Raw genomic sequence first — 12,729 nt, forward strand, 5'->3', positions numbered from 1 at the left:
AAGCTGTTGTTCATATGTTCAAGTGTGAATGATGATTTTCAGGGAAATTGAATAAGTAAAGTAAGTATGGATGCTGTCAGGGCTGCAGGTGCATAAAAGGGACAGCTGAGTGCTTGGATTTCATGTTACTGATACTGAACAAGCTGAATTTTGGCTGCAGATTCCATTTATTACTATATTATTATTACTTTTATTTTTATTCCTTTCCTATTAGGCTCAGTAAAATGCTACTCTCAGCAACTTTACCATGCTGTTGAATGAATTTTGAAGGGAATCTACATTAAGACACTAATTATTTTGAACCCTTCATCTAATCAAAGTCCCTCAGAGGTTCTCATGCTGCTCCTACAAGGACCTGCTGAGGGATGGAATGGGCAGAACCTGCTGAACAGATGAAGGTGCTGAAATGTCAGAAATATGCAGCTGCAAATTGCACAGCAGGGATGTGATACCCCCAGCTGAAACCTGGGCACCAAATGAGAGCTGATATCCCTACAGGCAGATTAGATGCTCGAGAAATATGGGCATATAATATCCAGGTATATAATATCAAAATATTCATTTGAAACCCAAGATACAGGGCCCTGGTCCTCCTAAAACAGTGACTTGCTAATGCATTTTTGATGGCTTATTTCTCTGTAAAAGAGCATTTGAGGGGGATCTTGCTAATTTTTACATTTTAGTGACATACTGTTGCCTTTTTATTGAATGCCTGTTGCTTATTTGGTTGTGAGACCTAAAATAACAGAAATTCTGAATTTCCTTTTTCTTATATCTACATACATAATAATTTCTCTTTTCTAGCCTTTGACACAAATAACAATCCTAGCTCCTTTAATTATTGCTTTGCTCTGAACTTCTCAAATCCCTGGGGATGCAGAACACTTGTTTGCAGCCTGTTATTATTTGGAGCAATGGGAAAAGCCAGATGCAGGAAACAGCATCTGCCACAGGAGTTTTAGACACAAGTTCTTGTTGAGCACCCCAAGAACTTTCAAAACTCACTTCTCACTTGATTTCCTTTGTGTTTAAATTAAGTGCCTGATGGCACTGATGAGGTATGTACAGATGTAATGTCACAGAAGATTTGGTGACACTGGGATATGGCTGTGTGCACCAACAGCCTGCAAATCGTTCCTACCACAACAAAAATAAAGTGACTCAGCCTGAACCATTCTATATTTAAAGTATAAATTATTGGTTGGCATAAACTACCTGTGACTTTGCTCCTCCATTTTCCCACCTGATTTTTATTTCCTGAAGGACAAGCATTCCCAGTACACACTCCAAAACATTTGTCTCCCATGGTTGAGTTCCAGACCCTTAAAAACAGGCTGAGGTGGCAGCTGGCTGCTGCTGCAGTGACACACCGACCGCAGGCAGCTCTTCAGCCACAGGGAAGGGGAATGGGCAGCTCCAGGGGATGGGAACCAGCTTTAATCAGGGGCTGGAGCAGCACAGCTCGTCTGTGCGCTGGCTGACTTCTGAGCCAAAACAATCAGCATGGAAAGTGTTTGAGCTATGGGGTGCACCAGCTTGTTCCCTTGTTTGTGCTCATTTCATAGAAATTATTTGGCAATTAAGAACGGTTTGAGTCTTTGCTTTATCTAGAGGGCAGGGCTTATCGATAAGTCATGCAGCATGTCCAAATACAAACTGTCATTGAGGCAGCTTTCTATCCTTTAGTATGTTTACTGTTGACAGCATCACCTAGTGCCATCCAGCTCCTGAAATCGAGCGAAGTGGGAATATTATTTTTCCCCTTCCCCTGCCCCCGTGGGGCAGCGCTGCCGCGTTTCTCCCCGCACACCCGCCCGCGGGCAGAGGCGCGGGGCCGGCTCGCTCTGAGGGCGGCGGGGCCGGCTGGCTGTGAGGGCGGCGGGGCCGGCTGGCTGTGAGGGGCGGCGGGGCCAGCTCGCTGTGAGGGCGGCGGGGCCGGCTCGCTCTGAGGGCGGCGGGGCCGGCTGGCTGTGAGGGGCGGCGGGGCCGGCTCGCTGTGAGGGCGGCGGGGCCGGCTCGCTCTGAGGGCGGCGGGGCCGGCTGGCTGTGAGGGGCGGCGGGGCCGGCTGGCTGTGAGGGGCGGCGGGGCCGGCTCGCTCTGAGGGCGGCGGGGCCGGCTCGCTGTGAGGGGCGGCGGGCGGCTCCGCTGCTTCCCGCAGCCCACGGCCCCGGGGGAGCGGGCTCTGCCGCCCTGCCGCCCGCGCTTCCTGTCCCCACGCCTCGCACATTCGGAAAATAACAAAACCGAACGAAACTTTTCGGTTTTTCTTTTTTTTTTTTTTTTCTTTCCCCTCCCCTCTGTCAGCTCTGCGAGGAACAGCCTCGCCGTGCGCGGCCCGCAGCCGGTGCCCCTCAGCGCCGAGCCCTGACAGTCCCCTCAGCACCTAATTCCTCATCCCCAACCCTTTTATCCCCAATCCCTGGATCCCCGTCCCCTCAGCCGTGATCCCCCTCAGACCCGTCCCCGCAGCCTCGTCTCACCTGCAATTCGCTCACCCCCGTCCCTCACCCCCAGTGCCCCTCATCCTGTGTCCCTCACCCCTAATCCATCCACCCCACACCCCCTCAGACCTGTCCCTCACCCCCAACCCCTCCATCCCCAATCCCCTCGCTCCCCAATCCCCTCATCCTCAATCTCCTCATCCCCATCCCTCCATCTCCAATCCCCTCATCCCCAACCCCTCCATCTCAATCCCCTCATCCCTCATCCTCCATCCCCAATCCCCTCATCCCAAACCCCTCCATGCCCAATCCCCTCATTCCCAATTCCTCCATCCCCAATTCCTCCATCTCCAATCCCCTCATTCCCAATCCCCTCATCCCAAACCCCTCCATGCCCAATCCCCTCATCCCAAACCCCTCCATCCCCAATCCCTTTATCCCAATTCCTCCATTCCCAATCCCCTCCATCCCCAATCCCCCTCAGCGCGGCGGCGCCGCCGCCCGCCCGCAGCCCCGGTGACGTCACCACGCGTCATTCCCCCCCCTTCTCCCCATGCAGGGGATTCTCCGTCCCGCCCTGACGTCACCGCGGTGCGGCGCAGGCCCCGCCCCCGCGGGCCGCCATGTTGGGGGCGTGCGCGGGGCAGCGCAGCGCGGCGCCGCCCCCGCCGGCCGGCAGCGCCCGCACCCCGCGCTCCGCTCCGCGCCCCGCGCCCGGCCCCGCCGCCCCGCACGGCCCCCGCCAGCGGCCCCGCCGCCGCGGCCCCACAGCCGGGACATGGTGCCGTGCGCGCCGCTGGACGACGAGCCGCAGCCCTGCCACAAAATGGAGCTGTACGTGAGCGGCGCCGAGGTCAGTGCGGGGCGGAAGCGGGGGGGGGGGACGGGCCGGCTCCGCGCCCCGCCGGCACCTGCGCCCGCCGCGGCTTCCCGCGGCTTCCCGCGGCCCCTCCGCGCCGGCCTCGCCCCGCTGCCCCCTCAGCCCGCCCGCCTCCCCGGCCTGCGCACGGCCGCGACCCGCCCGGCCCGGCCCGGCCCCGCCGTCCCGCGGGCCCGGCCGCCGCCGCCGCGTAGCCCCGGGCCCGCCGTGCCCCCGGCGCGGGCCGTGACACGTGTGGAGGTAGCGGCACCGGCGCCCCGGGGAGGCCGGGGCTTTGTGTCGCTCCCGGCCGCTTCGTGTCACAGGTGTCCCTCCGCACGTAGCCTCCGAGGGGTTGTAAACTCACTTTTATGGCCGTAGCTGCTGTGAAAAGTTACTTTGAGTTCTGCAGGAAATTTGCTGGCGTTAATGTGGCTGCGCATCCAGGTAGGTTGTCACTACGGAGGTGCCTTTGCCTTCTCCTGGAATAATTATACATTAATTACCATACGCGCAACGAGCAGAGAGAACCAGGAGCGCCTGGCTGAGGTTTGGATGCTTAAACGTTGAATAACTAACTCTGCGTTGGTTATCATAAACACAACGGGCAGAGAGAAGCAGGGGTGCCTGGCTGAGGTTTGGATGCTTAAACGTGTTAAAGAACGAGGAGCAACTTCGAGGTATTGCTTAGGTGCTTCATCAGCAAGGAGCAAACGCAATTTAAAAGAAAATAAAAGGTGAAACTGGTTCTGTTGCAATGATTCCCGTGCCTCAGCAGAACGTGGTGCTCGAGTATTAAAACTCTGGCACTTTGAAATCAGCAGTGAAGGGTTGCGTATCAGGTATCGTCAGCTATGACAAATAAAAGATTACACCTAGGTCTGTTAGACACACAAAAGATGTTATCTAAACAAAGTTGCTTAAAACTGGTCAGACTTGCTCTCTGTAGTGCACCAGACTCTGCTTATTGCAAGTGAAAAGGGTCTGTAGCAAAACCATCTCAAAGTACAAAATGTGCAAGAGTGAAAGGATGTCCTTGTCTTGTTGAATTTTTTTTTTCCCTGATAAAAATTGAAAGGGAAAAAAAATCCCAAGATTTCTTAGTGCTTTTAATATTTGGGGATTTTAGTACCACTGCCAGGTACTATAATCACTGGATATGCATCGTATACCAGAAAGGCAGCAGAACTATTAAGGTTTATTTGTTCATATTGTTTGTAAAAGCAGTTTATTGTAATTGAGGTACAAAACTTAGCGAAGGTCTGAGAACTTTCTTAGTCCTGTTGATCAGTTCTTTAGGAAATATTAGGAAATTACGATGTATCAGTGGTGAAATAATCAAGTGTAGAGCTGAAGTGGGATGTGCATCCCTGGGTGTTTTTTGGCTGGACAAGCCCCCCACCAAGGGGAGCCAGCAGAGCACGGGGCAGGGGTGTCCAGCTGAAAGGGCTCTGTGTGTGTGACATCTCAAGGCAACTGTTTGCCCCAGTCACTCTTCAAATTGCATTTTCCAAGGTCTGTGTGAAGCTCCTGCAGTTGTGCTCTGATTAAAAGGAGATTAAAAGGTGTTTGTTGTGTCCCTGTTAGGTTTGGCCAGCAGCTCTTAGAGCCCATTTGTGCCAAACCAGCTTCTTCAAGTTGAGTGTGAAGTTCCCAAATGACAGGAACAAATACCTGTGTTGTCATAACCCTTTCTGTAAGTGATCTCAGGGGTGTGCTGCACTTCTCACTTGGATTTCTACATCCACGCAGCTTGGGGATTCAACAAAGGTGCATTTCATGTCAAAATGAATTTTAGTTTTGACTTTCACTTAGATTTTACAGAATTAAGTATAGCTCACAGTATTCCTTACAGCCTTGTACTGGCAGTCTGAGAGATCTCTGACCTTGGCCTTGCTGGAACTGCAGTCAACAGAGCTACTGTGAAATAGGTTTTTATTTTGAAGATTAACTTGTGCCTTCTGGTGCTCTTGTCCATCAGCTGTGGCACAGGAGGAGAAATCCGAGGAATGGTTTTCTCTGAGACTCTGCTTGTTGACTAAATTCAGGATTATGTTATTAGCAGTAAGTGCATTTCCAGTAGCACTTGTGTTGACTTGGAGTAAAAACACCTGGCAAGGAAAGGAGGTGATCTTGAAAGTAGGAAACAAATTTTCATGCTTTGAGTGACAAGAACAGCATGAACTTTTGGAAGAAATTACTGAAGGTCAGGATTTAATTATTTTGCCCTTTTTGTGAGGGGGTCTTTGAAGTGCTGAGGAATTGGGGCTGTGCACTGTGTTTGTATTCCTGTGACACTGTCACTTTTGAAGCTGTTTTGTGACTCTGGGAATTCCTTAAGCCTAGGTAGGAAGGATTAACGTTGTGCAGTTAAAGCTTCAAATATTCAGTGAACTTCTTCCCCCCTGGATATTGGATTAATAAGTATTTCCATGGTGACAAAAATAGGTATGAGGGTGTTGATCGTAATCAACTGTTGTAGATTATGAAAATGTAATTACAGTCTACAAAGAAACGGGAAAGTAAACATTAGCATTTTAGTGACCAAGCTGAATGAAATACAGAAGTAGTTGGAATTGGGCAGAATTCAGGAATTTGGGCACTTTCTGCCCCTTGAACTGGGAGGATTGCATTTACAGCGAGCTCTGTAATTGCTGTAAGCACATGCTGTTTGCAAGACATGAATATTGTGAGTTGCATAAATGCAACCTCTTCTCAAATACTTATTTTTGCAATAAATACTTCAAGAACCAGTTGCTTAATTGCCTGATTGTGACAAGCAAGACAAGGCTGAAACAAAAAAGTGACTGAAAACTAAAGTATTCTGCTGGAAAACGGGGCTGCATTGAAAGTTGCTGCCCTCCGAAAGGATTTTCCGTGAGCTGAGCTCTGCTGCTCCCTTTGCCAGTGGAGATAAATACATCTTTGATTTTGGCCAGTGTTCTCAGCCCATCTCTGGAGCACGTTCTGAGCCCGGTCTGTCAAAGGCCACTGAATTTTGTCAGTGTTAGGAGTTGCATAACTCCTTTGTGAGTAATTACTGGCAGTGACGTGGATGACTCAGCTCTACCTAGTTCAGTGCATCTCTCAGAATCTCCACAATCGCCTGGTGTTCTGCTGAGGGGAGAAAGTAAAACATTGCCCCCTAATTTGAGTGCCCTCAGCCACTGCAGCAATGCACGGATTTTGTAAAGGTCTTGGAGAGCAAGTTGCCTTTAAAAAAAAAAAGTTTGCACGTTAATGCTCTTAAAGAGAAAACAATGAGTGTCTTTATGCACTGAAGTGCTGCAATACAATAATAATGATGGTGGGTTTGTATACCACTTCTGAAATTAATTTTGGAAATCTGCTGTAGTGTTCTGAGTCTGCCAGGAGTCTGTTGCAGGTAGCTCAGCTTGCTTCCTGCAGGATACCTGTGGAGGCACTTCACAGTAACCCTAAAGAATGGCATGATTTGTTTACTCGTTATAGGTAGAATTCTGCTATTTATATACTTCACTACATTAAGAATAAAATTTGAAATAGTTGCTTTCCTCAAGTTTAAATCTAATCCTTTTGTAGAATTACCTGCCATTAAATATAATTTGCAGGCTGGCTGCTTTGTGCCCTTTGATTCTGGAGTTAAGGTTATGTACACAGGCAGGAATGAAAAGATCTCAAGTCCTTTGCTAATTCAGTGATCCCTGTGCTTGGGGTCAGCTTTGTGTCTTGTCAGAGCTGTGACTTCTTGGAGGCACACGTAATTCTCCCTTGATCTGATAATGGGAAGGATCAAAATGTTCTTTTAAAATCACTAATTATATGTTGCTGAAGGTTTGGTGTCCTGTCTCAATGTATGATTTATTTGCCACAGGAAAAGAACTTTGTAGCTCTCCCTAGTAACTGATTATGGGTTTCAGGTGCTTTAGATTGCTTTATCCCCTTTTTCACTTGGTGTGTTACAGAGTGTGAGGGAGTTTAGAGGCCTCTTCCCTTTGTGGGGGGAATTGAGGGAGTGGGGCTGGCCCAGAGTTTGTGTAGGTGGGAGTGCATGTGCCCAGAACCCTCAAACTCCTCAGACCTATCTCAGGAAATCCTCAGTAGGCCAGTGTGTTGCTAATTAAATTAATGGTGCAAACTCTCTATAGATGTAATTAAGAATAAATGAGGAACAAATGTGGTCGTCCTGTCAGGGTATTTTTTTTCAAAGTCTTTTTGACATAATTGGGATTTCTGATGTAAGCTTCCACTCAGATATTTTGAAATAACTACTTGAAGGATTCCTTCTGTTTGTGGGGAGGGAAACTGCTCATTCCTGTGTTCATGAGGGAGACCTGAGGTGCAGCTCTGGGAACACCCCAGGAACTTCCCAAATGGAGCCCAGGGAAGGAGGAGCTGGGAGGATACAGGAGCTTTTGGTGACCCTTGGGTAGAACTTACCTGTTTGAAGCCAGACAAGATTTTAGGTGGCTGGTGCTGAATACTGCTTTTTACTTCTAATTATAGTATGATGATAAAATTCCCAGTTCTGCTTTTTCTAGAATTTTTAAAATTCTCTTTGAATCCCTCAGCGAAGACATAAAAAACCAGGGCAGGATGCTCCTGCTTTGTATCTTCCACTGCTTTTCCTGGGATTAGGCATTTTTGCTGACCTTTTGCTTGGCTTCTTTCAGCCCAAACCTGTAGACCCACCAAGTCCTAAGGAATTTACCACGTAAACAGTGAAAACATCCTTAATATGGGGGGGCAGATGGTTCCAATCTTTGGTAATACTGGGGATAGTTCTGCTGTCCTAATCAGAGGAGGAACATGTGCAATTGTCATTAAGCCTTTTCCCAGCCCTTTGGATATTCTCCCAAGGAAACAGGGATGGTCCCAGCTATGGGATCCATTTAATCCAGAGGCATTTTTCTCCCTGCTCCCTGCCAGGCTGTTGGGACCCTCATCCTGCACCTCTGCAGAAGTGTCTGACCTGCCAGGTGCTCTGACCTAAACTTTGAGCTCATCTATTTACATAGTTCCTTTTGTTATTTTTTACTAATCAACAATGTGGGGTACTTTGTGTCATTTCCAGATTGTGTGTTTGGAAAGTGTCGTCAGTGTTTGCCTAAAAGTCTGAGTTCAGTTTGTGTTTTCAGAGAGTTAATGTTTAAAATGTTCAGTTGTAGGACTTAAGCAGCACCGAACAGCAAAATGACTGAAAGATGAAGGAATCTCCTTCACAATCATAGTATTGGCTTCTTTCACCTGCTCTTTTTACAGAGAGCTTTCCTTTTTAATTCACAATAATAAATTAAATTTGTGCATTGGTAGATATGTAGTAACTATTGACTTAGAGGTTAAAATTGTTCTGTTCTGTATGTTTGTGCATGAATGTTCATGAATAAATCACTAAAAGGAGCCTCACTTGGCTGTGGAAGCTGCATTTTGTATCTGGTTTCCACAGAGGTGGGAAATAAGTATTAACTGTCACTTTTCTTTTTTGCCAGCTTCTGGTTATTGAAACTCAGCCAATTAAGTGACTGTACAAGACAGTAATGATTTGATTTTTGTCATTGACTTTTTTTAGCTGGATTACTTAACGAGCTACCAGACTTTGGGTTCTATTCCAACAAGTTTGCAGATTTTTGTTCCTTGTAATTTTTTTTTAATGGACAGTGACCAGAATTCATAAACAAATATGGCAAAAGTGTAGTTGTGTGTATCAAGAAATAAAAGCAGATTCATGCTCTTGAACATCAAATTCTTTGGACTAGAAATTGGCAGGTGTCCCAGTCTGTATCAGTACAGAGAGACTGGACAGGAAAAAACAAACACAAACCAAGGAGCAACAGTGAAGGGGAAAAGTGTACGATAGGAAATTGTTAATTAGGATGATTACCTGCCATAAAAATCCAATAGCTGAGTGCACTTGATTTGCCAGCAAGTTGAAAGTACATTAAATGGTGTTCTCAGGAACAACCTAGATGAAGTGACACGCTGATTATGGGTTCAAAACCCCCTTTCAGCCCCATTTTTTGTATCTGTATTGTTTTCAGTGTATCTGCAGTTCTTCTGGTTGGTAGTGTTGGTTCCAGAGCTTAAATTTAAGTAACAAAACTGGAAATTGTTGCCCATCTTTATAGAAAGAAAAGGTGAAATGCACAATAAAACCACTTTGAGTTAAAGTCCATGAAGGAACAATGTTATTACATTTCTGGAGTAGAAACCCAGTTTATTTCTAGTTCCAAATAAGCTTTTTGGACAATTTTGGTGGGCTTCACGTTGATTCACACTTGAATGTGATTTATGGTGTTATGAAGAGAAATTGCATGGAAATGAGGTTGGAGGTCAGGCTGAACTTTGGTGTCACTTCTGGATTTATTCACTTAATTTGTACAATAACAACCACAGTGAGTGTCTTGTCCCTCCTACTGTCTAATTTGTGAAAAAATATGCAAAAAAAAGAAATAAGTTACGTAGCAAATGAGTAGCTTTGGTTTCTGGATCCAGAGTAATGCAGGAGTGATTTTTGCCTGGTGGAGTTGGGGTGGCAGCACATGAGAGATGAATGATGGGCATGGGTTGGAGGTACCACTGGTTAAACTGAGTTATCATAAATAGAAACTTGGGGAGTGAAAATAAATGCAGCTTTCTGCTATTTCCTTGATCTGTTTTTCTGTTTTGCCTTTTTTTTTTTCTTCAGTGAGCATATAGTCCAAATATAAGTGCCAGTATCTTGCTACAAAAACTGGAGATTTAATTTTATCAAAAGCATTAATTAGTGAATTAACTCTTAGAAGCTCTGCTCCAAACCAGGAGTCTGTAGCAGCAGTGGGTTTGCCTGGGTACAGAGCTGTGGTACAAACCTGTCCCTGCAGGTTCTGGGTTTGGTTCTGAGCAGAGGAATCTGGGGGCATTTCTCTGTAGTGCTGTGTTTTACCAACTCCCATGCTGACAGCAACTCCATCTTCCACTATCTTAGGCAGGGATTTTAGAAAAATCCAGAAGTACAGGGAAAAAAGTCATTACCTACCCTAAGAGTTGAACTGGTCGATTTTCAGAAAGAAAAGTTTGAGTTTTCTTATGTCATTTCTAGTTAGTATTTTAGTGTGAGACCTGTGCCATATAAAGGTAGAGATGCTGAGCAATTAATATATAAATAAATTAGCAATTAATAGCAAAATCCATAATGGCATTCACCCGTTTTTGTCAGGTATTTCCAGTTTTTAATGATTGCTTTGCATGTCTGAACAGAGCATGTCCTTCATATTTCTGGGGTTTGGTTGGGGTTTTTTTGTTGTTTTTTTTTTTAGTTTCAGCACTGAATTATTTGTGACTTAGAGAGTGCTTAAACTGAGTTTAATTTTTTTTTTTTTTGTACTGCAGCTGTGGGCTTGGTATTTTCAAAAAGGCTTGGAATCACTTTTGCATCTTTTCCCTTTAAACTGCAAATTAATTTTCCTTAGAAGACTCTAGGTTTCTGAAAAGCATCTGCAGCATAAGTTTCATGCATAACTGAGGAATTCTGCGTTAGTGTCATCTTGTAGGAGTGGTATCTGTAGCTTTTAAAGGAGTTTAAATTAATCCCAATTAAATAACACTGGCATAATAATAATAATGATGGCATTTACAAAGGGAGATGCTAAATGATACATAAGGGAGATGCTAAATATAACTACTGAGTAGTAGTGTTTGTTTGAAACTACAGCTTTAAATTAGAGCAACCCCACCACCAGTTCTCACTTGTGTGCTCTGAAATGTAAATTGGTCGAATTTTGAGCTCTTATTAATTTGAAATTGCTGGGTCTTAATGATGTTTTTCTTTTTTCTTTTCTTTTTTTCTTTATTTTTTTTCCTGCAGCTAAATGGCCTTAAAATGGCAGATGAGCCTATGGAAGAAGGTGAACCATATTCCTACCATGTAAGTGTTTGATTCCTGCTCTCTTCAGCCACTCATTAGCATGACCTCCTGTTGCAGCAAAATTGATGCATTCCCTGCTCTTTAATAACTTCTGAAGCCATCATTTTATTATTTACAATATCTGAGGAGACTCTGAGTCTCAAAGATGGCTTTGGAAATCAGCACCTAGGTAGGGACTGTTGTAAATGCCTTGTTTGGGAAACTCTGCTGCATGAGGCAGAGCTTTGTGGAAAGACTCCCTGTGCTGGAGGGAGCATTTGTTCATCCCTCAACCTCTGAAATGCTCAGGCCAACCTGGGACCTTTCATACAGAGTGCTGAATGCTGCTCTTGCTGCAATAATTTGTTCTGCTTTTGTAGTTCTTTTGTGTAGCTGCTGTACTTTCAGCTCAAAGGTACTTAATTCTGCTTTTTCAGAGCAGAATTAATGTGTACACCAGTATGTTAATTTTGCTTTTATGTAGAAATATCCCAGGTAAGCCCCTCTTGAGCAGGTTTTTGCCCAGTGCCCCTTCAGGAGATGCTGAAGATGAGTGTTCTGTGTGCTGGCTAAACCTTGGACTAAACTTAGGCTCCTCCTGTGTGTGGTGAAGTGCCTGCCTGCCCATGGAAACACTGGCCAGCATTTCCCAGCACACTCCTGTGTTTCTGAGCTGGGTCACAAAGGCATCTGCTGCCCAGAGTCCCTGGCAGTGCCCAAGGCCAGGCTGGGCAGGGCTTGGAGCAGCCTGGGACAGTGCAAGGTGTCCCTGCCATGGCAGGGCTGGCACTGGATGGGCTTTAGGGTCCCTCCAACCCAAACCACTCTGGGATTGTGGGATAAATCGATTTTGTCACCAGCTGTAACCACTGCTTTGTGTTACAATAACGTTTATAAGGAGGGGTTTGGAGAATGAAGTCTTGGGCACAAACCCAGGTGGGGCCTGGGCATTTCCTGGTGTGGAGTAGGTAAATAAAGTGTCCGAGTGGTCTCACATGTAGCAAGGAAAGGAGCAGTGGATTCTGAGTTTTCTACTGCTCTAGAACAAGGATGAGGAGGTTGTTTGAGCTCTGGGGTGCCTGGAGCCACATTCCAGGGAGCTGTGACAAAGCCAGGACTGATCCCGGTGTTTCCTTGGGCTCCCTGGCTCCTGGTGAACCTGCTGGGAGCAGGGAAGGGTTGAGTTCCCTCTTGTGCAAGGCTCTGGGTGGGAGCTGCTGCCTCAGCTTGCAGAGAAATTTGCTGCTTAAGCAGCACAACACAAAGTGAAATAACCAAATTTGTAGTTCGTGGAGGCCAAAGTAGAAATGAAAATGAAAGTGGCTCGGAGCTGCTCAGCTCTGTGTGCTCACTCCTTGGCAGTGATGAAGAGGTCTCTTACACCTCAGTCATGCCAATTTTTAGTACCTTAATGGTAGTTAAGTAAGTGAAATTATATAGACATCTTTTGTGGAGATAAAGCACTTTATTAAAAAAAAAATACAACTTATTTAATCCATCTCAAGTTAGTCTTTATTTGCATGGAAAACATTTCTCTCCTGAGTTCACATTTAGAAATCCTCTCAGT

General features: G+C 46.0%; 1 protein-coding gene across 3 annotated transcripts in view; it reads left to right on the forward strand.

Annotated features, from left to right (window-relative positions):
* The first annotated feature begins 3,086 nt into the window (after nucleotides 1-3,086).
* Nucleotides 3,087-12,729, forward strand: part of RPS6KA6 (ribosomal protein S6 kinase A6) — a 36,156-nt gene continuing 26,513 nt past the window's right edge. Inside the window, exons 1-2 of one of the 3 annotated variants that reach the window (XM_064426511.1) lie at nucleotides 3,087-3,295; nucleotides 11,124-11,183. In XM_064426511.1, the coding sequence (XP_064282581.1) occupies nucleotides 3,221-3,295; nucleotides 11,124-11,183 (135 nt within the window). In that variant the 5' untranslated portion in view covers nucleotides 3,087-3,220. Of the gene's footprint in view, nucleotides 3,296-3,715; nucleotides 3,749-11,123; nucleotides 11,184-12,729 lie in introns of those variants that run through there. The other 2 variants (XM_064426510.1, XM_064426512.1) reach the window with 2 other exon arrangements.

The sequence above is a fragment of the Passer domesticus genome, chromosome 7, assembly GCF_036417665.1.
Source record: "Passer domesticus isolate bPasDom1 chromosome 7, bPasDom1.hap1, whole genome shotgun sequence".
Classification (NCBI taxonomy): domain Eukaryota; kingdom Metazoa; phylum Chordata; class Aves; order Passeriformes; family Passeridae; genus Passer; species Passer domesticus.